General features: G+C 43.3%; 2 protein-coding genes and 1 pseudogene across 3 annotated transcripts in view; 2 read left to right on the top strand and 1 right to left on the bottom strand.

Annotated features, from left to right (window-relative positions):
• LOC310799849 overlaps nt 1-26710 on the top strand; it is a 449550-nt pseudogene that overhangs the window by 370937 nt on the left and 51903 nt on the right. The window lies entirely within an intron of this gene.
• nadsyn1 (NAD synthetase 1) lies at nt 1034-25693 on the bottom strand (the record flags this gene model as incomplete). Its single annotated transcript, XM_083662259.1, has 21 exons — nt 1034-1690; nt 1929-2105; nt 2989-3117; nt 5739-5808; nt 6265-6396; nt 8720-8826; nt 10577-10712; nt 11063-11231; nt 11710-11812; nt 13069-13117; nt 13434-13558; nt 14944-15015; nt 15850-15981; nt 16949-17066; nt 22127-22215; nt 22341-22392; nt 23225-23314; nt 23649-23702; nt 24566-24682; nt 24829-24889; nt 25609-25693. 21 exons carry the CDS (start codon nt 25691-25693, stop codon nt 1655-1657), a joined length of 2103 nt encoding a protein of 700 aa, XP_083518385.1. The 3' UTR covers nt 1034-1654.
• On the top strand, nt 18354-21005 carry LOC310799817 (interferon a3-like; the record flags this gene model as incomplete). The annotated part of the gene is made up of 4 exons (XM_083662435.1): nt 18354-18476; nt 19662-19814; nt 19928-20005; nt 20865-21005. 4 exons carry the CDS (start codon nt 18354-18356, stop codon nt 21003-21005), a joined length of 495 nt encoding a protein of 164 aa, XP_083518561.1.

Raw genomic sequence — 26710 nt, 5'->3', positions numbered from 1 at the left:
CTGTTTATTTTCACCTGACAGCGAGGTGTTTCACTGGCACGATGTAGCAAACGTGGCAAAAGTGATGCAGATTCATTTGAAAACAGGTTCCTGTGGACGGGGCCAGAGAACGATGGTCGAGAGAGTGGTGCATGTGAGAACAAAGCATATAAATCATAAATAATCAAACTTTCTGATTGTTTCACAGAGGTTATGTACAAGAGAGATGGAGAGAGAAGCAGGGGAAACACTGCAAATGAATACACCACCATACACTTCTAGTGGCTCATCTATGCTCATAAGTGATGATTGAGAGCGAATATATAGATTGTTTTTAGGAAAATGCTGCATAGTATGCAGAGGGTTCCTTGAGTCATTCCAGTTAACCAAAGAACTCTTGAAGACAACTTCTTTGTCTGTGTCTACCCATTCAGGAGAAGTCATTTGGTTCCATTATGCAGTTTACTAATCCTTTATTGAGCCTATTTTAACACTTTGTGTAATTTCTTGGTATAGGAACCTTACTGTGCAAAACAAAAACATGTTTGTCCAATATTGGTAAAGCAGTTAGCCAAAATAATTGGCACGCATCAGCTGTCTAAGAGATATCTATGACAGATAAGTGTTGCGAAAGGCACGGTTGATCTTCTTCTCCCCCTCTGGGAGGGTAAAACACAATGTTTAATTTTTCCTTTGTTCCAAGTGTAAATAGCAGCACTTTATTATGGCTACCATTCCAATGGGTTGATACTTTTAACGAGCAGATACTCTTTTTTTTGGTTGTTTGCGGTTGTGATAATTAGGGTTGTGTGATGTGAAACATCGTGATGGACGATGGCATCATCGGGTCGTGGCGGGGGGATTAATTCATGATTTATGAAGTCGTTGCGGTGCCGTTTGCCTGCGCTGCTGCAATGAAGTAAAGAAGAGATAGAAACACAGCAGTAATGGAGCGACTTCATGGAAACAGGCGATTTGAATTCACAGTTGAAGGCTTGTCACATGACTCACATTGGGTTGAAAACAGGAAAGAACGTGACGTTTCTTCTTTGTCTTAACAATTTCACAACAACACAACCGACTTCTGCTTATCCTCCCCTCCCCCTCCTCCTCTCCGCTCTACCACTTCTCTGAATTGGGGATAGGGTACGTTAGTTTAATGGCGCCCGCGCGTCCCCCCGGCCACGCATCGCGGTTGAGTGGAGTTGGCCTTTTTTATAATTAAATCTGCAAAATTTTAATTGGAACAGATAGTCACAATGGTCCGATGTAGAAGGCTCAGAGGTCGATGGGGGGTCGGCCCATCGAAGATGGTCGATGCCATCGTCCATCGTGACAACCCTAGTGATAATGGACCATGACCTTTTGTATGTTCCGTTTGTGCCCTCGACTGCAAATCAAATTTCCCCTCGAGGGACAATAAATATCGGAAGTGAACTGAACTAAACATGTCCCCCACCAGTGATGTCATTGTCAATGCCGCCCCCTAGGGGCACAAAGTCAACATTACAGTGTGACTAACAAACAAACAGACAACCGAACTAACCAACTAACTAACAGACGGAGACTGATCCATGGTCCAACAATCCCAGAGAAGCATTTATGAGTGTTTATGATGGGTTACAGTTCTGATGGATTTTCAGGGATGTGGTTGGACACTGAAGACCTCAGGATCTTACTGATGCTGGGCATCTCCTGCCATCTGAGACACCTTGGGAAGAGAGGGGGGAGGGGGAAGAGTCAGATCTCCATAATGAAGCTGAAAATGGACATAAGTTCCTACAAATATCCATTACAACCTACAATAAATCTTACTTAGCATGCAAGTCTACCAGATAAATGTTTGTGTCATTGCTAATGACATTGCATTTTTATACCTTTGTATTATTGTTGTTTTCTTTCTACCTTTCTATGAAGCCGATGGCCTCAGCGTGTATGCGGACAGTTACCTGGTTGTCGATGCACCTGAACTGCCAGGTCCAGCGGGTGTTGTAGAGGAAAGGTCGGAGGTCAAAGCGGTTGTCGTCGGGGCTGTAGCTCTCGGCGTGGTAGGACGGCGTCACCGTGGTCATCTTATGGCGGTTCACTGAGTACATCCTGAAGAAGTGCTTCACCTTCAACGCCACCTGAAAGAACAGCACACAATTGTTCTTCATTTTTGGGATTTTTGGACCTCTTGAACTAGCCTGGAAAAAACTAGTCTGATTATGTGATCTCACATTCTGTTTGGCTCTCAAGTCTGGACTCCGAGCCGCCCACAGCGATTTCATTGGGTGGGTGGGAGTACTTGCCTTGACAGACAACTCCTTCAGCCAATCAGTGTAGCCAAATCCAGTCGGAAGTCTTTTCCGCCAAGAAACTCCGCTGGTGTATACTCTTATTCTTGTTTAATTGTTGTTATTGAGTCCATTTGTGCCATAACGGCACTTACGGCTGTGTTTACTCTACTAACGTTAACGTTACTGCTCGTTGCTTTGGGAGCCGCCATACTGTGCTGCCAGCCACATCCCTGATTGGTCGGGTATGTTGACAACTACGAGGCAGGTCCCTGATTGGCCCGTGCACTTTGTGATTTCTGTAAATCGCTGGGGTCGGGCTGGAGGCCAGACTGATCCGCAGAACCAAACAGAACACAAGTTCACGTGATCAGGATGGTTTACCGGGCTACTCTTGGATGACAAATAGTTAAACATCCTGTTTCAACAGGAAATATTTCACATTACTGAAGCGAGGCACACTCAAAATGCTGTTTCATTGTGACTTTAAATGTGACATTTGCAAGAGGATAATAGAGATCAGATTATGAAATGACATTGCTAAAGAGTTTATTAAAAACCACTCAATTTCCGTTAAGAATTTGTTCTCGGTTATTCCTACTCTCTAGGGGCAATCCATCCATTCTCAACTGTCTCCCGAAGCCATGTGCCTTGGTCTACCTGCTGATCTACACAGGACTAGAACCACAAAAAGGTGTGTTACAGTAAGGTCTGATAGAGGGGTTTGACTGACCTCTGTGGGAGAGAGCGCCTCCTTCCACATGTGGATGAGTTTACAGAACATGCTGTAGGGGCCACACTTGGAGATCTTCCTCAGGCGTCCGATGACTGACAACTCTGAGTAGGTCATCCCCATGTCCTTCTGATGGAGGAAGGAGAAAGAAAGGACGTGGATGAATTCAAAGAGGAAGACAGTCAGAGACACAGGAAACAGATAGAATAGAAAGAAGAAGAGGAGGAGGAGGGGACTACATTTCCATACATGGAGTAACCCGGCTATTGAGTACGCTTTGATTCAGGCCCCATTCAGGTTAAGCCGTTTACATGAATGTTTGATAAGCCAGCGACCGAGTCTTCCTGCAGCCAATTAAAACCCTGTAGAACCCTCAGTTGCAAAATCACATCACTTTTAGCTATTAAAAAAAAAACACATTTACATAATCAATGGATCCCATCGTTCAGCCTCACAATGCTATTGGATAGTGAATGTTTTTATAGATCCCGCAATCTGGCTATGAACTACACAACCTCCAAATGTTCTAGGGCCTTACGGGGTTTTAACAGAGTATTCCCAATCACTGACACAGGAGAAGAAGGTATAAAGAGTTTGTACCCTCTGAATGAGTCATACTAACAACCCATCTACACCTGCTTTTTAAATGCGACCTGTATCCGGATACGTTATCTGGATAATAAAAAGAAAAGTGAAAGATGTTTCCATGCTACAGTAATGTATTTAATATGGTGGGAGGGTTATGACCCTAAACGACCCTAAACCAGGTGACTAGAGTAGAGAGAGGTAGAGGGAGGTCAGGTTACATTCCAACAGTTTGAATGGGAGGCGGGGTGAGTGGCGTGCAGACGAGACCCAGGCCTGAGGCATTCTCCCTCAGGCCTGGGAAGAGCTGTCAATCATGTGGACGTCGCGGTAAGGACACAATGGACTGCGTCAGCTCCCGCCCACATGGGCCACGGAGACACAAACAGTACGGCACAAGCATAAATACCGGGGGTACGGTGGCGCAGTCGGTAGCGCTGTCGCCTCACAGTCAGAAGGTCCTGAGTTCGATTCTCGCCTGGGACACTGTGGGCGCTGTGGTTGTGTTCCCCCCCATATCTTCAGTGCCTACTACTGCCCAGGTGGGGTATCTCGTCGTAAGGGCCTTTCTCTCTGTGTGGAGTTTGCATGTTCTCCCCGTGCTCCCCCAGGGGGTTCCTCCGTATATAACCCCCCCCACTAAAAACATGCAGAAGATCAGATCGTCATCGTCATCCGACCAGTGACGACAACATCCGAAGTTGGTCCCCGGGCGCTGTACGAGAAAGCGACCACTGCTCCTGGCCTGCCCCTCGGAGGAAAGGACATGCCTGGATGGGTTAAATGCAGAGGGCACTTTTCACCGGCCACCGTCAGCATGAGTGTGTTGTGGCCGCATGCATGTTGTGGTGTTCGTGTGACAATAAAAGACGGGCTTGTCCCGTTACGAGAGTTTTTTTATTTTTTTATGGTGTGTGCTGTTTACATGTGCTTTTCCGTCAAACGTTAATTATTTGTTCCGTTTTCCATTGATCGCTAAATAGATGATATTATCTATTATCCGGGTTGCTAGGCAACTTGCCGATTCCCATCAGTTGAAGTTGACTCTGCTCTGTGTCGGGGGCGGGGTTGACACACACACACACACACACACACACACACACACACACGGTGCAGGTGGAGGGAAATGAGTGAGAAGACTGTACATACTGGGCGCTCACAGATATGCTCGCTACTGTAAATGCAAACCTATATGAGTAAAAGGGCACCTGTTCAACAAGCATAAGCATGTCAAAATTCAGTCTTTTTTTCCCTCACCAGCACCCGTGTGTGTGTGTGTGTGTGTGTGTGTGTGTGTGTGTGTGTGTGTGTGTGTGTGTGTGTGTGTGTGTGTGTGTGTCTATACTCACAAATGCATTTTCAAGTACTATCAGTATGTGGATGTACGGTACTGCATGTACCATTGTGTTGTAATCAAAATCAAAGTCATATTTTTGATCATATTGTACATGCTTTGTTTCATTCAGTTTGGTCTATTCTTATTTTTCTATGCTGTAGCCTATAATTACGGTAATTGCTGCAGCCCATTTTCCCCACTGGAATCATGAAAATGTCCACTTCTCTTACCTCTTCTTAAAATGCTGGCATTAAAACAGTGGTGGTTGGGTAAAGGCGTCACGTTCAACGTGGCAAGACAAATGTTTCAAGTCGGCTAAAATAAATGGCTCCAACCTTGGTACAGTAAAGATACACTTTTGTCGCAATGAAAATGAGTTCCTACTAGGAGACAACGAGACCAGCTGATTCGCTGTAAGTAGACTTTCCCTGGCCAGAGAAAAATTACGGGTAACCAAAAAACAAACAACAACCGTAAAGAAAACTGGACTTATTAAAGACTAGAATGTCGTAAAGCAGCGTTATAGTTCCTGTTGTCTATTGCGATCAGAACGCCTACACTTTGGGCTGGCCTGTCTGAGCAAACTCTTTTCATAAATGAATTATATATATATATATATATATATATATATATATATATATATATATATATATATATATATATATATATATATATATATATTATTTTGTTAGGTTCAGGTTTCCTTATTGAGCTATGGGCGTTAATGGGGTCAGCAGTACAAATAGTAACCGTGTTACTGTAACTTAAAGCTGCAACAGAATAGTTTGCATGTTTGTCATGATGAATGGTGACAGTCAGACATACTTACCTCATCAGTCTGCGACACCTGTCCGTCTGTCAGCGGCTCCAGCTCAGCTGTGGGCGGAGCAGCCAGGATGCTGCACAGGAAGGCAAAACGTTACTGCAGTATACACCGGATACCACCTTTACCACAACCACATCTTTGTGTGCGTGTGTGAGTGTGAGTGTGAGTGTGAGTGTGTGTGTGTGTGTGTGTGTGTGTGTGTGTGTGTGTGTGTGTGTGTGTGTGTAGCTCAAAGACTTGAGACTTGGACTTCCAAAAAAATGTGTAAAAAAAAATTCCTCCATGTGTCCTCGGTCACTCAACATGGACAACTGAGTCCCGGTTTTGATTGATTGACTGATTGATTGATTGATTGATAGATTGATTGATTTTATTTTGGATAAAGAATAACAAAATCCAAGGGATGACATGCGAAAGTGTAAACACTTATTTCCATCATGGTCCCCCGGTCACTCAACATGGACAACCTGAGTAGTATTGTGTGTGTGTTCGTTGAAGCTGCAGCATCAGTGTGCTGTGCTGACGTTACCCTGTCAGAGCGCTGAGCTGGAACTGCTCCACACAGTACAGCAGGAAGCTCTTGAGGTCCGTCTTGCTGATTCCTCCTATCGGGTTGATGTCGGCGCTGGAGCAGTCGTACTTGGTAAAGTAACCTGTGAGACTTAGGAGGACAGAGGGAGAAGACAATGGTGACAACAGCAAAGAATGCGTGTATAGAGTACCGTCGGAATAAGTCTTAATACCCCCTTCAAGACAACTGAACAGAACACAGGAAAACATGATCTATCATTTCAGAGCTCTGGTTTGTCCAAGTTGACATAATCAAAGTGTTTGTTGATTTAATCTGAGGTGTAATTATGCAATATGTGTTTATATTGTTTATATTTCACTCTCATAGGTTGAGGCCACGTCTCGTCATAGACGGTCCGCATGTATGGGAACGCCCACAAAATGTTAAACGGCTGGCGCGCGAGTGGGGTAAAACCGCCGATATATCTCATGGGCTGACTCACCAAAAGACGGTGCTGCGGCTCTAAACTACAGGTTTGGGGGTTCTAGAGCAGAACACAAGACGTCTGCTCAGATATGCATTTACTGCGGTGGTTAAATCCCCGATCGTGTCTGCCTGGGCTGGGCTATCAGCTAAATTCTAACTTTGCTGAATGGATAGAACGGGGGAATTTACCCCACGCTGACCCCGCCCCCAGGCTAACCCAGCGTCTATTGTGGGCGTTCCTAGAGCCTGTATGGGTGTTCCCAGACATGCGGACTGTCTCTATTATAGCAATATGTTGAATTCAATGGCTACATTCCTCCCGCATGTCAACCAGATCACCAACCACCTTCTTTCCCCTTAGGAACATTGCCCGTCTACGCCTCACTATCCTCTGCTGCTGAAACACTGACCCATGCATTCATCACATCCCGACTGGACTACTGCAACAGCATCCTTTATGACACACCCTCCAAAATCCTCAATCAATTACAATACGTCCAAAACTCTGCTGCCCGCATGCTCACTTCCACCCGCCGCTCCGACCACATCACCCCCGTCCTCCACCATCTCCACTGGCTCCTCCCCATCAGATACAGGATTCACTTTAAAATATTACTCATCAGCTTCAAAGCCCTCAACAAACTCGCCCCACCCTACCTGTCCGACCTCCTTCACCATCACACGCCTACCCGCCGCCTCAGGTCCGCAGACGCTAACCTCCTCCAACCAATCAAAACCAAGCTCCGGACCTGATGGGGCGACAGGGCCTTCACCGCAGCTGCCCCCCACCCTCTGGAACACCCTCCCCCAGCCATATCCGTCAGACAGACACTCTGTCATCCTTCAAAAAAGCCCTCAAAACCCACCTCTCTAGCCTTGCTTTCAACCCATGAAGTACATTTCTCTCTCACCTTTCTTATTTCTTTATTTTTTCTCTATTAACGTTTTTTTTTGTATTGTAAAGCATCTTTGACCACTAGGAAAAGCGCTATATAAATCCGATGTATTATTGTATTATTATTACATTACCAATGAAATTAGCCAGCTTTTTACGTTTTTGTAACTCCCGAGTTAAAAACAGCGTGAACACAACTATGCCGGAGGCCGTAAAAAATCCATGTTGAAAGTTCCGAGGTCCGAGTTGTCTTGAATGTACTATGAGTCCTAAGACCCGGATGTTAGCACTTCCTGGTTCCCTCGTCTCAAAGTCAATGGGATTTTTGTTAAATGTCTGAAATGAGGTCTGTCGTTAAACAAAAGTTTATGAAACGGCAAACGACCACTTATGATTTCCGAAGTGTTTACAAAAGTCCCATTGACTAAAGATAAAAGAGCAGTGACTGTCCAGCTTAACTCACAAGGAGGTCCATAGGTGTAGGAACATCCGAGGAACACATTTTGACTGCCACCTACACCTAGTGAGTTAAGCTGGATTTATGACTTCGGACTAGATTATGACTTTATTCTAATGTCTGCCCCATCCTTCAAGAGCACCGGATTTATTTGACTCTCCACCACTGGCTTTCTGATCTAATGCAGCATTCATTCCCAGCTCCAGCAGGAGCTCGTGGTTGTCCGTTTCATCAGATAACTGACTCGGGTATCAGGTCTGCCCCTCTTCTGATGTTATCCTTAAACTAATGTTAACTAATGAACCTTCTGGTTTCTTCAGGCTTCCTCGGTCACTATCCGGATACTCTTCAGACTGGCAGCATTATCCAATTATATAATATGATAAATATCGATATTGATCAATATAGAAAAGATTATTGTGATCATATTTTCTCATATATTTATCGCCCAGCCTCTTGAAACTCCAATGTGCGAGGATTTTTTTGTTCAGAGTACGAGTCAGAAAGTGAGTTTTGAAAGGCAGAAAGGTCAGCAGCCGGCCAAGTAATCATTGAGTCATTGGTATTTGTGTATAACCCCAGCACCCCCAACAGATATGGTGCTCATTTTGTGTTGACAACGTAGATAAGCATACCTCTCGTCTACGTTAGCTGAGCCCAGCACCAGCAGGCCGCCTGGCTTGCCCCGGGCCCACAGACTCAGCTGGGCAAACAGGTAGGCCAGAACCATCCTGACACGAGCCTGGTAACACACACACACACGCAGGCACACACACACACACACACACACACACACACACGCACGCGCACGCACACGCACGCACACAGGCACACAGGCGCACGCACACACACACACAAAAACACACACACACACACACACACACACACACACACACACACACAGGGGAGCATTGAAAAGTCTGCTGGTGGGCGGTGGTGATAAAAACTGCTACAACAGCATTTCAGCAGACACACGCACACACACACACACACACACACACACACACACGACTGTTGCTGAAACATCAGTGTGACGGTTGTGGTGAAAAACTGAACTGTTGGTGAACTGCCAACGCTGAAGTGAGCAACGGTGAAAGGGAGAGAAAACATGTAAAAAGATGATAAGTGAGAAAGAAAGAGAAAGTAAGACACACAGTTATTTGTTGATTTTTTATTTAATTACGATATGATACTAGGTTGCTTAGGCCAGAGGTTCTCAAATGTTTTTCAGCCAAGGACCCCTTACAAGATAGAGAATATACCGGGGACCCCCTCATTCTGATTTGTGATTTTGGGCTAAGCGTAATTGTTTCCACGGTAACGTGCTTGACTTTTAATTTGATAGGTTTGTTATTAGAATGTAATCCATAGATTCAAAGCATAAACTATTTTCGTTGAACCATGAAGATTTTGCAAAAACAAATCTATATATATGTTTTTATTACATTACATTTACATTACGTCATTTAGCAGACGCTTTTGTTTTGTCCAAAGCGACTTACAATATCACCATTTGTCAACAGTACAGGAAACCACTATGCAACACAATCAATGACAGCCAATATATTTTGATAGACTAGCACCATGTAGGAAGTAGTTTGAGAAGGAATAAGTAACATGTAGCATTTTATTTTTTATTTAAAAAAATATATAAAATATATATATATATATATATATATACGGTATATATATATATATATTTTTTTTTACCTGAAAACTTTTCGCAGACCCCCTGGCAAAGTGCCACGGACCCCTGGGGGTCCGCGGACCCCCATTTGAGAACCACTGGCTTAGGCAACATTTCTTTCCTGTCTTGTGAATAAAGCACATTTGATTGATGGAACATGTCCAATGGATCTGTTATTTCCAAGCTTCCCATTCATAGTCTACAGTATGTAAGCAGCCATGCAATGCATTCTGGTAGCGCGTTTCGAGAGACGGTCGCTGCTTCACATTTTGTATAAAGTTGAGGTCTAGTCTATTTTATGTTCGTCAAGAGCATCCAACGCAACTCGCCGCCTCTGGAAAATCCTGAAACTTGGTAGCGGTACAAACTTTTAAACTAACCGCTCCGAATACCGTTAAGTCCAAAATAAAGACAGATACAGCAACTGTATGGCTTATCTCAGGCATCAAATGTTTTCACAAATACATTTCGCGGAACTATTTTCAAATACATTTCGCAGAACTATTTTCGTAGTAAAAGAGAACGTTTGAAACGAGCCGGCCCAGTGAGTGACACAGTGTTCGTCCAATCAGGTGCAGCAAGGAACCAATATCGATGCCCACCTATCAAGCATCCAATATACTGGGAAGAGGGGCAATCCCTCGTGTGAAATGAAGCCCATGTGGACACCTGTGTGTACCATGAGAGAATGTGTGTGTGTGTGTGTGTGTGTGTGTGTGTGTGTGTGTGTGTGTGTGTGTGTGTGTGTGTGTGTGTGTGTGTGTGTGTGTGTGTGTGTGTGTGTGTGTGTGTGTGTCTAATCCACCTGTACATTCTGCAGAGCCAGGTTTTCTCTGACGCTTCCTCCATTGGCACGAAACTGAGGCCACTTTCCCGTAACCATGGAGAAGATTCCCAGCATGCCTTTCACCGCCATGTCTATGTTGATATTCATGTGCGTGCTGTAAAACAACAGACAGATGAAAAAGGAGCACGGCATGAAGAGGGGTAGAAATTTGATAGTACTAGGTGACGTCAGCAAACTGTACATTACTGTTATCAATGAAATCTTGAAAAATGAACTTTTGATGTGAAAAAGTGTGAAAAACTAAAGAAATTAGACTTTTGTGATTTTGTTTGCATACATTATTAAATAGGTGCACTGCATACCCAGGTATTTGAACTAAAAGAAAAGAAAAGTCATTTATGAGTTCAGCTGGACTTTAAGCATTTTGTATGCTACGTTACATAGGGCATACGACAACATCATGTGGGTTACTTCAAAAGGAAAGAAACAATCAATCATCCTAACCTGCCGATCTGATTGGCCAGGTCCTTGGCCCGGTTGCTCGTGTCCTCCGAGGAGTTTTCACTGGCCATGTAGCAGGTGGTGAAGATGTGACCGCACAGCTCCCTCGGGTGCTGAGGACTGTAGGACTCGTCCCCGACCACCCTGCGCACGTCCTCCAATACCTGGCTGTCTGAGGGACGGAGGGAAAGGAAAAGGCAGTGGGTGAGAGACAGGCGCAGAGACAGAGACAGAGACAGACTGTAGATTATTTATAAAGAACAGGATTGTGGATGTGGAGGTGAATGGGTGTTGAAGCATGGCACTAAAGCCCCAGACACACCGGGCCGGTCAACAGCCGGTGTCCCGCTCTGTTGGCTCTAGGCAGCTGGTTTTTAAATGTGACCTGTATCCAGATAAGTTATCTGGATACAGGTCACATTTAAAAACCAGGTGTAAATGGGGTGAAAGAGATCTGGACACAATATGTGAGCCAGACTACCTCCAGATGTGGTCAGGCAGATCTGATCACATCCTGATCACGGTGCGTTTACACCATGCATTTACATGCGTTTTTCCTTATCCAGATAACATCCAGATAACTTATACAGATACAGCTCACATTAAAAAAAAACGTGTGTAAATGGGGTGAACGAGTGTACGATACTTACTGCCATCGTGCACGGCCTGGCAGACCAGCACACACATAGAGTGGACGATACAGGCAGTGGAGGAGCTGTCCACCCCTCCACTCAGGGGCAACAGAAAACCAGCCTAGGGCAGACAATAGGGATGTCACAATATATCGTCCCACAATATATCGCGATATCAAAACGTGACAATATGTATCGTTGAGATGAAATCTCATATCGCGAGAAAAAGAAGCTGAACATAGTGGCACTGATCTGCATCTGATTGCATGCTCGCTCTCCTTTTCATTGCTTTGTTTGAACAGACGAGGGACGTTACAGACACGGAGGATGAAAATGGTGAAATTACTCATAATTAGCGTGGAGGATGCCCCCTCAACTTACAAATCGATCGCAAAAAAATATTGTTAAAATATCGTATCGTATCGTTATCGTGAACCCAATATCGTGTATCGTATCGTGAACTGAGTGTATTGTGACACCCCTAGCAGACAACAACATCACTGAATACATAGTATATATACTATAGAGCTAACAGTGACCGCAGACTTTTTCTCAGCTCCCATTCCATCAGAGAATCCCCCATTCGTAGACGTTTAGAAAAATCCTTATATAAAGAGCTTTAAGCCTGGAGCCAACCAAGCCAACCAGCCACCCACTGAATTGTGAGTGACCATAAAACATTTCACTTGGAGCTCAAACAAAATACAAATAAAAACGCGAGAGGGAAACAAATTTATTTTCATTTTTTTCTCCACGTTTTTATTTTTTGTTTTTTTGTAACATCTATGGAGAAAATGAAATGGGGAATTCTATGATGGAACGGGAGCTGAGGACAAGTGGACGTTCACTGTTGAGCTCTATACACACCACAGTCCTAAGCTTATAGAGAGCCAAAGTGAACGTCACTTCCTGCTTCAGCACTGTACCAGAGATTTCCATCCGCCATTTATTTTCCCATAGACATTTAGTAAAATGCTTATAAAAATAGTTTTACTGGTTCAAACCAAACGGTTCAGATATATTTAGAAACAGGAGGGACCACATAACATTTCGCTCTGACCAAAATGTAAAAGAATTGCCGATTTAAAGAAAATATTTTTTCGATGTTGTTTTTCAAAGTTTTTAAATATAGCTGAACCGTTTGGTTTGACCAAGTAAAACTATTTTTATAAGCATTTTACGAAATGTCTATGGGAAAATAAATGGCGGATGAACATCTCTGGTACAGTGCTGAAGCAGGAAGTGCCGTTTCACTTTGGCTCTCTATAAGAGAAGTACATGCCGATTTCAAAACGAGATCTTTAACTGCCCTATTGCACAAAATGAGCAGAATACATTGTATGTGCCATTGATACTGAATGAGTTCCTCCTCCTCACCTGTCGACTCCTCCTCAGGTAGTCCCACAGCCAGCAGGCCGGCCCTAGACTGAAGGAAACATGGGTCAACTACAGGGTTGTGCCAACGATGTCATCAAGACATTGCCGATGGGCTGTATTCAGTGCCGACGTGACATTTTAATTTTTTTACTTTTGAAAATAACATTTTGCTTTTGAAAGCCTTGAAAGCTTGGGGCGCTACTCTGAAGCCAAAATGTAACCTACGCTAGAGGGGCAAAACTGAAACCATTTCCTCTATACACACACATCTATGAGGGCTCAGAGAGAGGGAGAGAGCGAGAGAGAGAGACAGATAGAGAGACAATGAGAGAGAACACATCAGCAAAGCAAGACAAGTTTTGTACCTGATCTCCTCCTCTGGAGTGTGAAACTGCCACGTGATTGGTTGGTGGGTAGGGAGGTAGATGTCGTCATCACTGGACAAACAGAAGTCAACTTTGACCCGGTGGCACGGTTTGGGCTCATGTTCCTAGAAGAGAGTGAGTGTTGAGACACCTGAACATGTCTGTTAAGATTGAGTGGGTCATCTAACAGGACAAAAAGAGATGACTCCAAAACACAGGGCTTTGTGAGTGTAAGGAGACAGATGGTGACGTGATAACCAGCAGCTCCTCGTGCAGAACAACATGAAGTCTGGACTGATGCTCACATTCAGCTATCGTTTCATGTAATTTCAACTGGTATGAACACCATTAAAGTCAGACTAGTCCAGGGGTGTAAAACATGCGGCCCGGGGGAAAGATCCGGCCCCTCAAAGGGCCCAATCCGGCCCAAAGGATGACTTTGCAAAGTGTGAAACTTGCACTGAGAAGTCCTTCAATCCAATGTGATGCACTTTTTTGTTTCCGGTTTGTTTTGACTCCCCGCTCTCTGCCAAAATCTCTAACCTGGCAGAATGACAGGTCACTAAAACTCTGTCCAATGAACAAGCTACTTGTGAGTCATGTGACTTTTGTTTTTCGCAGACCTCGTTGGCTTGAAATCGGACCTTAACAAACCAAATAGAAAAACGCAACAACAGAGTAAGCTCTTCCACTGAAAAATAACGCAAACATTGATTGCACCTTGAAGAGAGGCACTTTGAGAAAACCCAAAGACAAAAGGGGACGTTTTCCAACTCAATATACAGTATGTAGCAGACAGCCGTGGTGTTCTTAGAGGCAACGGCCACCTCATCACCAGAGTATGATCATGAACCAACCTCAATTAGAGCCTCGTTAGCCAAGCTGTTGACATGAGACAGCCAAATGTCAGGCGCGCTATTTTCAGTCAGGGTCACTAGATCCAGTAGCACAACTCAACGAAAACACAGCTGACCTCACATACTGTAGGCTACCCGCCAACATGCAACAATTACAGCTTCGCACGGACAATTTCAGTTTTGTTCTCTTGGGTGACACCTATTGGCGATGAGTGGTAATTGCAGGTGAGATCCAAACAGTGTTATTATGTGACATTACTCAGTTTGTTCGGCAATAGTAACCACCCGTAATGCTAGCAGAGACCGGAAAAAAGTAGCTTGTTATCCTACTTCACACAAGAGTTGTCAGGAACCTACAGTGACCTATCAGAGTGAGTCTATTGTGTTAGCTCCGCCCACCCTGTGAACCTACAGTAACCTACAGAGTGAGTCTATTGTGTTAGCTCCACCCACCCTGTGAACCTACAGGAACCTACAGAGTGAGTCTATTGTGTTAGCTCCGCCCACCCTGTGAACCTACAGGAACCTACAGAGTGAGTCTATTGTGTTAGCTCCGCCCACCCTGTGAACCTACAGTAACCTACAGAGTGAGTCTTATTGTGTTAGCTCCGCCCACCCTGTGAACATGAGGTTAGAAAGTGGCGTTGTCTCACCATGTGCGGCTGGCAGACCTCTCCCCTGTAGCTACGCACATCCTCAAGGTCAAGGGTGGCTGTAACAACCTCCTGCAACACACACACACACACACACACACACACACACACACACACACACACACACACACACACACACACACACACACACACACACACACACACACACACACACACACACACACACACACACACACACACACACACACACACACACACACACACACACACACACACACACACCTTTTAGACCGCGCAGCTTTGTCCAGATCACTTGAACTCACATTTTGTTTTGTTCCGCGGATCTGTCTGGCCTCCAGCCCGGGGCGGGCCTTTTCAGAAATTACAAAGTGCATGGGCCAATCAGGGGACCTGCCTCGTAGTTGACATCGTAACCGGCCAATCAGGGACGCCGCTGGCAAAACAGTAATGGCTGCTCCCATGGCTCTGCGGCTCCCGAATGAGCAATGAACAATATTAAATGATAACGTTCGTAGAGTTTACAGAGCCGGTTATTGCAGAAATAGACCCAATAACAACGATTAAACAAGAACAAGGCTATGTACCAGCAGAGTTTCTTGGCGGAAAAGACGTTTTCACCGTTCTTCCCAGTGGATTTGGATTTGACTGGATCCGACGCTGATTGGCTGAAGGACTGGATTTGGCGATGCCGATTGGCTGAAGGAGTTGTCTGGCAGGGTAAGTAATCCCACCCACTGAAATGACTGTGGACGGCTTAGAGTCCAGACTGATACGTACAGTAGAGCGAAACAGAATGTGAGATCCCGCTCAGGATTGGTTTAACCACTACATTTCCTCCTGTGATTGGACAAAATGCACGATTGCTCAATTTAAACAAAGCAGCAGACAAGCCAGGTGTGTTTCCCTTCCCGTCCACGTGCATACCACATCCTCCAGGGAGAACTGCGCCCCCTGTGCCACCACGTCCCCGTTGACGGCCACCATGGCACAGCCGTCGAAATAGAGACGGTCCCCATCACAGCCCCTCTGGTTGGCATATAGGTAGATACCCCCGCTCTGCAAAAACAATGTAACAAAAACAATGTCATGTATTTCTTTTTTCGCTTTCTTTTTAACAAAACAATTTAAAAAAGCACACCAATGACAAAATGCAGTATCTTTCAATTAAGTAGTCAAAGAAAGAAACCCAAGTATGCCACAGTGGTGATGGTTCTGATCTACACTAATGGTACAACACTGCCCTCTGGTGGCTTCTGGATTGCGGCATCTGAATGATTGATTTCAAAATGCATGTTCTGTGTGTGTGTCTCTGTGTGTCTGTTACCGCTTTCAGACAGACACGGTTCTGGTTCTTGGTTCCGTTCTAGAGTCTCAGAACCTTGGTGCTTTCTGGTTTTCCGTGTTCACACTAGTTTAAGCGGAACCAAAGTGGGAGGACATTATTCGGTAGTCCTTCAGTTTTTTGAGTTTATTAATTATTTGGTCTGGCGTTCGAGTGAACCCAGCCTTGGCCATCTCTTCCGCAAGCTCGGCATACGACGTGCTCTTTCTTGTACTGCTTTCTAGCTTTTCTTGAGATTCGGTAGATGCCCAAATTACCACTAAACATTTGGTTTCCTCGGGAGACCACTGCAAATTCTTTTTCTCCATGTTGTCACTGCCTTCTTCTCCTTCCTGCTCGTTTTCACAGCCTAGAATGAGACACGCCCAGTGATGATGTTCCCAAGGAAAAAGCAACTATCTTTTTGTTCCGCTGAGAACCAACTTTTCAGGTTCCGAACCAATAATTTTTTCGGTCTGAACGCGCCGGCCCGGTTCAAATTTGGGTTCGGGAACCGGAACCGGCACAGAGCCCTGCCGGTGTGAAAGCCCTATGAATGATTTATTTCAAATGCATGTTCTGTGTGTGTGTGTCTCTGTCTCTGTGTGTGTGTGTGTGTGTGTGTGTGTGTGTGTGTGTGTGTGTGTGTGTGTGTGTGTGTGTGTGTGTGTGTGTGTGTGTGCGTGCGTGTGTGTGTGTTACCTTGGTGGTGGCCGACTTGATCAGGTCGACTCTCTGGCCAGCCTTGCGCAGCTCGTGGTGGCTAGCCGAGGAGTTTGTGAAGATCTCGACCCCATCCAGACCCATGTCAATATGAGGGCTGGGAACACAGAGAACACAGCTGTCACACATCAGCAGCTAAAGCATAGACACAGTCACACAAGCCAGATGTTCAGGGGTGATCAGGGGTGTACTGGTAAATACACAGGTGGGAAAACGATCCAAGGTGAGTTCCACCTTGTTTCCCCTCATTGATTGATGCAGACGAGACGATCTGAAAATAGGTGCGTAAACTCTTTGCCTCATTTCAAAGAGGTGGGTAAACTGCATCCTTGCAATGTTCAATGTTGTCCTTTGTGTTGCGAAAAATACAGAAAAATAAAATATTGAACAAAAAAAGTGCAACTCCCGCATTTGCATGTCTGTGAAACCCATAAAATTCTGTCGTTATACTAAGTAATATGACAGCTTTGCATCATCAGTGACAGTTACCATGATGACATCCAGAAAGAGAAAGGGGAGAGAGGGAGAAATCATTGATGACATCATGTTAAGTCAAGTTCAGTGTTAAACGGAAAAAGGCAGGAAGTAAGGTGATGTAGCTTTCAAAGTAAAACCACACCATTGTCACATGACTTAATATTATAGTTTAAAAAAAATCAACTATCACAGTAACTCTATTTACTGCAATGATTCCATGTTGTTTTTCTTCTACTTACAATTTGTTGTTCTTTATAACCTAGTAATGTTTGTTTCAAAAGCGACAGTACGCTTTTATTTTGAAAATCTGGTATCATTCTAATTTTCTGAACTTGACGCAGTGTTCAAGAGGTTTGGAAAGTGAAAGGGAATCGAGACAGAGACTGCAGACAGAGAGAGTGGATTGTCCCGTTCCTCTGAAAGGTAAACCACAAATATGACGAATTAATGTATATGAATATGAATTAATTCTTCATATATATTTAATATGAACAGTGGAGACAAGGCTTGGAAAGTGAATCAGGACAAACTTTGTGACTGAATTAAACTAATATTTAATATGGTCTCTCTCATTACCTTGTCATTACGAATTAAAAACTACAGTAAGTTATTTCTGTTAGAAACACTAAACAAATTGAATGTTTATAATTATTATCCTAAAGTTAAAGTAATAAGTAAATGGCTTATTTCTTCTTGCCATGTGTGATCGAGGGAAGTTTGGAAAGTGAGAAAGGAAAACAGGAGAAAGTGGGAATTTCTGCCTTTCACTCTGCTTGTGTTTTCCATTTGCCCTGTAGAATAAAAGCATGTGCACAGGTACCCAGCATGATCAAACTCTCACACTGCCTTCTGAGTCTAACACTCTTACATCTCTTACACTTTTACATCGTGTTACAATACCGACGCCATGCATAACTGGACCTACGTGCTCTTCTTCTTCTGCAGCGCCGCGGGCCCTGGCCTCTGCTGTGATTGGCTGAAACACTACGGTCACCTGAGCAACGACTCTCTGGTGCTGGTGGAGCAGATGGTGAGTAGAAAGTTTACTTTTGTAAAGATTTACACCATAGAGACAAGTGGAACCTGTTAAAGTTAGTAAAGTTTAAAAGGTCTTATTGATAACATTTTATGTAGACAATAATAATAATAAATACTTCCAGCTTTTAGAAAGGTGTGGAATAAAAGTATAGCTTTTCCTAAAAACTAATTTTACGATTGTGAATTAATCATTTAGATAATTTTGACGGGTCCCAAATGAATGTTTTATGTCTGTGTGGAATTTCTGACGGTTGTTGATATTTAAGATTTTTAAATTCTTGAATCTACAGGCCATAGGCCTAAACAAGACTAGGTTCTGTTTCTGGGTACCGACATTGTGGCATGAATGAATGGACGGGGGGAAGCGACATCTAAAATGTTATTATCAATGTTTAATGTCATCAATAGCACCTTTAATAACACGGATAACATTGTTCTATGCTTATAGGTGTTGTATAGACATTAATGTCCTTTATTATCTATTCGTGTTGCAGGGCGGTCAGTTGACTGAACAGGAGTGCCCGGTTTCCTTTCCATATTCCTTCTATGGACACATTAGAAAAACTATGGTAAGTAACTACCTGTCTGTCTGTCTGTCTGTCTGTCTGTCTGTCTGCCTGTCTGTCTGTCTGTCTGTCTGTCTGTCTGTCTGTCTGTCTGTCTGTCTGCCTATCTGTAAATTGGTCGGTTGTAGTGATAAAGCTCTTCACATCAACATTTTCAGTCACCATAGCAACTGGTCTTCCGCAGCAGGCATTACATGTGGGGTTCCACAGGGTTCTATCCTGCGCCCCATCTGGTTCTCCATTTACAGTCACACTTGGACGTAAACATGCGGCGAGCATACTGTATATACATGTACTGTACATACACACAGTTCTATAGTATCTGCTTTCTGCTTGGCAGAAATAAAACGCTGACAATGGCAGAATTATCTACAGCTGAACGAAGCAGAGTGATCAGAAGTCGTTCTGTTCAGCTGTTTAACATGAAACTGATTAACATGGAACGGATTCACTTTGAGTTTGCTGCAGCGAGAGACTCATGCGTACGTCGCTTTGGATAAGAGTGTCTGCCCAATGGGAAATTGAAAATTATAATTCAAGCTTTAACGAACAGGTTCATCGCAAAGATTCCCCAAGTAATGTCTCTCTCTCCCTCTTTCTCTCTCTTCCAGGTTGAGTCCAGGTTGGTTTTCATCAGAGACAGTCTGAAGCTGATTGCTGGTCTGTATCACTACGGCAGCCTGTCTTCCACAACCTGGGATACCAGCAAAACCGAACACTTCCTCATCAGCATCCACAGACAGATAGACGGACTCAACAGCTGTGTGAGTAGACAGACAGTTTTGTCACAAATGGGACAGAATATGCACGGCTCGGGTAGGGTCGGAAAAGTAAGCTAGACTCAAATCTAATAACTAAAGTGTGTTTTTCTGTCCAGGTGCCGACTAACAGGAAACCAGCCAGCAGACTGAGACGATACTACAGGAAACTGACCAGAAACACTCTCGAGAAGATGGTACGTACACATCTCAGTACTGGTAGTATCAATATTAGTATTTGTGTGTACAGGGTAATAGTACTACATCCTGGGAGCTGATCAGTAGTATTAACAGGAGTATTTGTGTGCACAGGGTGGTAGTGCTGTGTCCTGGGAGCTGATCAGTAGTATTAACAGTAGTGTTTGTGTGTACAGGGTGGTAGTGCTGTGTCCTGGGAGCTGATCAGTAGTATTAACAGTAGTATTTGTGTGTACAGGGTGGTAGTGCTGCGTCCTGGGAGCTGATCAGTAGTATTAACAGTAGTATTTGTGTGTACAGGGTGGTAGTACTACATCATGGGAGCTGATCAGTAGTATTAACAGTAGTAGTTGTGTGTACAGGGTGGTAGTGCTGTGTCCTGGGAGCTGATCAGTAGTATTAACAGTAGTATTTGTGTGTACAGGGTGGTAGTGCTGCGTCCTGGGAGCTGATCAGTAGTATTAACAGTAGTATTTGTGTGTACAGGGTGGTAGTGCTGCGTCCTGGGAGCTGATCAGTAGTATTAACAGTAGTATTTGTGTGAACAGGGTGGTAGTGCTGTGTCCTGGGAGCTGACCAGTAGTATTAACAGTAGTATTTGTGTATACAGGGTGGTAGTGCTGCGTCCTGGGAGCTGATCAGTAGTATTAACAGTAGTATTTGTGTGTACAGGGTGGTAGTGTTGCGTCCTGGGAGCTGATCAGTAGTATTAACAGTAGTATTTGTGTGTACAGGGTGGTAGTGCTGTGTCCTGGGAGCTGATCAGTAGTATTAACAGTAGTATTTGTGTGTACAGGGTGGTAGTGTTGCGTCCTGGGAGCTGATCAGTAGTATTAACAGTAGTATTTGTGTGTACAGGGTGGTAGTGCTGCGTCCTGGGAGCTGATCAGGAAGGAAACAAAACGGCACCTCATCCACTTGGACCTGCTGTTTGCCTCCATCATTGCCTCCATCAAAAGAGATGCTGCTGCCAACAGAGGGCGCTCTGCACTGCACTGACCGCTTCAACTGCCCATTTATTTTACTTTATTGTATTTTGTTGGTCACGGACATCAGAATCTCCTTCCTCATTCATTTCATTTCGTTGACAGAAATCTAAAGACTCCCAAGATGACGATGATGGCAATGTTTTTAATTTATTAGTATGATTTTTATTCTGTTATGACAATCTGTTTTCTGGGAGAATATTTATTTAAAAAAATGCATGTTAATATTTTTGATGCTAAGTCATATTTATTATGTGTATTAAGTTATAAGAGCCAGGCTCTGTGTCGTTTGTTGGTCATTGTTTATTCAGTGTTTTATTTATGGATTGTATTCTGGTGCATTTTAAAACAGACAGGCATTTGTCCTTTTAAAGCTAATGATGTCTGCTGTTCCTGACATTTCTTTTATTCTTATATTGTCATAGAATTTTTTATTATTTATTATCTTTTTATTTATGAGCAACATGCCGATATTGTGTTATTTATTGAAATCTTAAAGTCTTGTATATCTGTCCTGAAATGAGCTAAATGTCTTGAAGACATGAAGCTGAAAATGTGATGAACTTTGGTACTGACCACAAAAAGAGAATAAAAATATTTGATACAGCACTGTTTCAGGTTTAATCCATTTCAGAACTTATTGATCATCGTTACAATAATTCTATTTGGTTTGCACATAATACAGATTACATTTTAATACCAGGTGCAAATGGGGTCTATGGTATGCAGTAAAAGTTTTTAAATGTAGAATTTATTCTGTGTCATTGTGGGGAACTTTGTGGTAGAATATGGGTATAGGTATAGTACATTGAATGTAAATTATCATTATTTAGTCTTTTATTATTGTAATATTTCCCCTTTGTCCATCTTTTGTATTTCTCTTTCTTATAGCACCTGTTGGAATTGTATATGATATTTATGTGTGGATCCCAAGAAGCATTTAGCACAGCAGTTAAGTAGTAGTAGCAGTAGTAGTAGTAGTAGTAGCAGTAGTAGTAGTAGTAGTAGTAGTAGCAGCAGTAATAATAGTAGTAGTAATCAAAAAATAGAATATGTGAGTGGGTAAAAAGCAGAGAAGGAATGATATGCTTATGCAATATGCTTATGAATCTACTGTATCTTGTATTGCTCTACCTTCTGGGGTTCCAGAGCTCAGCACAGATCTCACTGCCAATGCAGGTGTCCTTGGTGGATAACACACAGTCACCGAACGGGACAGTATCCTGAAGGACCCAAACATGGTGGTATAACAAAAACAGATTGACATTCTCTGTGGAAAAGAAGCGGTCTGGGTCTCATTGTAATGGATGAAAGAGCCAGCTAACCCCAGGCAGCGATGGGTCTTTACCTGTCCTGTCACCTCCTGGATCATGCGGGGCAGGAAATATTCTTCAACGCGCCTAGAGGAAACAGAAATGCTCGATAAATCATTACTACTACTACTAAACAAATAAAATGGCGTCAATAAAATGACATAATTTACATCAGAATAGAGGCTATTTCTTGGGCACAGGTTCTGTCTCAGTAACTGTGGAGGACAATTAATAATATAGTAATAGAATAAGTAATATATATAATATATATCATATAAATTATAATAGGCGATCATTTGGGATATAGGAATCTTCTTAGAAAACATCTTGTAAAGCTGGGACATGCAGGGGGGGGAGACATTCACCTCTGCTGAAAAATAAATACATTAAAATCAATAAACACGATTTTAATGAAATTAAATTAAATTTGTCTTCTGCATTTAACCCATCCTGGCTTGTCCTTTCCTCCAAGGGGCAGGCCAGGAGCAGTGGTCGCTTTCTCGTACAGCGCCCGGGGACCAACTTCGGATGTTGTTGTCACTGGTCGGATGACGATGACGATCTGATCTTCTGCATGTTTTTAGTGGGGGGGGTTATATACGGAGGAACCCCCCTGGGGGAGCACGGGGAGAACATGCAAACTCCACACAGACAGAAAGGCCCTTACGACGGGATACCCCACCTGGGCAGTAGGCACTGAAGATATGGGGGGGAACACAACCACAGCGCCCACAGTGTCCCAGGCGAGAATCGAACTCAGGACCTTCTGACTGAGGCGACAGCTCTACCACTGAGCCACCGTGCCCCAAGGTCCTTCAAGGTCTCGGGTAAATGTAAACTTTTAATGCAACATTACCACCAGAACACCTCCTGATGTATGTATGTATGATGGACTGATTGATAAGTTTGTTGTACCAACCTTAACTGGTTCCAAGGTGAGAACCAGCGCAGCTCTCTGTAGATCCCAGTGTTGGCCATCAACATTTTGGGCCTGATCAGCAATATCTTCCTTTGGGGGGAAAGCAGAACAGGAGAATGGGCTGGGTGCATTGCTGGTACAGATGATTTTCACCCCATACTGAATCAGACAATAACAATGCATTCACATCTAGTGGGACCAATGTATATAAACAGACACATGTAGAACTCCTCCTTTTCACACGTACTGTATTAGTATTTATTAGTAATGTATTAGTAGTATGTTGATGTATCCTACTGTATGAATTTAATGAAGAAATATATCATGTAATACAATGTAAACTGAGTGACTGTTCATGTTTGTAGAATGACAGACCATAGAGCTACTCCAGGTATCAGTTATGATGATGTATGTGCTCACATACCTGTTGAGGAACAGGACTCGACAGTTGTAGCGCACGTTGTGATGCATGATGGGCCTGAGGGAGACAGAGTTACAGCAGAAGCATTTTGTTGAGAAATTAAAGCCTCCTCTAAACATTAGGGGTGTCAAAAACAATCGATTATAAGATGCATCGCGATGCGGACCTGCACGATTCTGCATCGATTCACAAATGTCAAAAATCGATTATTAAAAAAAATATATATATATATATATATATAATAAAATAAAATATAATGGAAGTACATGCAGTTGTTTATTTTAATTATGGATCATAATACAATGCAATTCTAAATGCACTTTTATTTTAAAAGTAGCAACACAGTGAGTAAAAAAGAAAGTCAGAAAAAAAATCATGTATTCGGGAATACATGATGCATCAATTTAAGATGCATCGAGATGCATCGATAATCGTTATCGAATCCTAGCCCTCTGAATCGTAATCGAATCGAATCGTGAGGCCAGTGAAGATTCACAGCCCTACTAAACATGCAGTGAAATCCGTAAGATAGACAGAATTTGGTCAGGAATCACAGTCTGACCATAGTCACCTCCAACTGTACGGCTTTTTGAACCGTGGGTACCCTCAATGTGCCGCTGTGCACTGCTGTGTGCCCTCAATGTGCCGCTGTGCACTGCTGTGTGCCCCCAATCGTAACCAATGAGATTTGTTTGTCCCGCCTCAGCTGTTAGCAACAAGTGGGGTGACATTTACATGGCACAGTGGGTATGTTACATGATTTCTAATAATGATTTAAATCATAATTTAAAGTTATCTTCCACTGCCACTTGGGGCCGCCAGAGCATGAAGTTGCCTAGTGCAGCTTTGAGGACATAATCTTAGATTGGACACCGGTCATTGTTGGCGGATCTGTTGTTGAGTTTAAAGGAGTTACTGACATTCCCACGTCACAGATGATGTCCTGGGTGACGGGAGACTCCAGAAGCTTCCTCAGGACCTGGAAGCTGTGGAGCAATGTGTCCGACTCATAGAAGTGATCTGCACAGCCATAGCCACTGAGAGAGGGGGCGGAGAAGAACCAGGATGAAGTGATGGTGAGATATTAACCCAGCATGGAAAGACTTATTTTCACATTAGTATGTGCTTATTTTACTTTTTTTTTTTTTTTTATAGACTGGGTTTAACTTAGTAACAACTGTACCATATCTCTAGCTCTGGTCCCAGTCTGTATTTAGCTCCACGAGACTTAGAAATCTCAATACCTGGAAGAAAACACAGACACAATTGTTGGAGGTAGAGCGCGTCGGTTCGATGTCGAAGTGCCCTTGAGCAAGACACTGAACCCTAAATTGCTCCCGATGGCTGTGCCAGGCAGCACCCTGCCTGGCAGCTTGCCGCCTTCAGTGTGTGAATGGGTGAATGTAGGCACATTGTAAAGCGCTTTGGATTTACCATTTTGGTGATAGGTGTCTGGATTATCTGGATTTAAGTGTGTGTGTGTGCTGATTAAAATGGTGCAGGCCTAGTAGTCATACTTGGGCAATGGGCAGCCTGTAGTAGAGGACTAAAGTATTTCAACAGAAAAGGCAGAGAAGTGGGATGATACAGTTCAGAAAGGGGGTGGGGCTAGTAACAAAACTGAAATGAATGTCAACCTAGTTACACCTGCAGGCTTGGCTTGGCTATGTTCAATGGAATTAATGCAATTTAAATACAGACTAGTCATGATCTTTTTCTCCAACTAACTAGTCTTTCAATTTCATGTTGTATCGAATGTTGTCACAGTCACAACAATGCCCTTGGAGATTTTACAAGAAGTCACCCTTCTTCTAAAAGTATGCCTTAGATTGGCCTTATGTAAACTGTCACTGCCAGTGTCAGTAAACGGTTTAACGTTAACGTTACAGAACATGCATGATGCCAATAAATAGCAAAGCATAGCTTGTCGCTCCTGTAAATAGATAGGAATGTACAGACTTACTTTTCAGTATTCTTTCCAAGTTCTCGTCAAAGTCTAAAGCCCATTGATTCAACGAGCAAGTAGCAAGAGTCACTTTCCGTCCCATTGCGTCGGCAATTCTAGCTAGAACAAAGCAAGTTGGCTAAACACCCGGGCGTTAAAATACAACAAGTTACAATTCTTATTAATAAATGTGCCACATTGATATTGGCACTGGCAGGTATGCAGCGCAGCAGCGTGCTTGATTAGTTTGTTTCGAGGCTAGTTATGTATTCCTGCTGCTTTCAAGTGCTCCTCGTAAAGCTCCACCATCCGAGGGTTAAATACGACCTTTCGCGCATTTGAGTGCTTTTGGTCGGGAATAATAACAAAATACGCCATGTGGGAAAATCTGTGTTTGGTTAATGTTTGTTTTATTATCAGACACGGAGCTACTTTGTGCTGCAGACGGCAGAATGAAGAGAAAAATGAGGTGGTTGGTGTGCGCTCCTCTGAGTTTTACTATTTCCAACAGCACTGAAAGGCAGCATTAAAGAGACAGGAGCCGACAGGATGCAGCTCTTACTGTACACTGCCCTCCAGCGGCAGCTTAATTTGCATAAAGATGGATATAAGCTAAAAATCTATATTCAATGCATTATTTCCATATTAATATACTTTTTAATAACATCGGGGAATTAAATTTCAGTAACTGGGCCAGTGGGGCCTTATTTGTGCCAACCGAGAAGCCAGAAAAGTCTCTTTGACAGATACAGAGTAAATAGAGTTAATGACACAGACATAGGCCTACATTTTAGAATCTAACCATGAACATACATACTAACATACCAGCTAGATAATTACCTGTACTGGGGCTTTAGATGGATATGCAACCCAGAACAATTATATTTAATGTACACTTTACAATAAGGGTACATTATTGTAAAGTTAATGGCATTGGTTAATGGCAAGCAAGTGTTATTTCAAACTAGAAAGAGTTGTGGCAAATCAGTTGAAAGACGATTTCTTACCAACAATAAGACTTGATTTCCTGTCTCAAAGTCCCACGAGTCACAAAAGAACAACAACAATCCAAAGCATGAGCAAAGGTTGCATTCCAAGTGCGCCGATACATGACAACTGA

This window comes from Poromitra crassiceps (genome assembly GCF_964638095.1).
Source record: "Poromitra crassiceps genome assembly, chromosome: 28".
NCBI classification, from domain to species: Eukaryota; Metazoa; Chordata; class Actinopteri; order Beryciformes; family Melamphaidae; genus Poromitra; species Poromitra crassiceps.
Note: the sequence above shows the minus strand (reverse complement) of the source record. Positions and strands in the feature narration are given on the sequence as shown.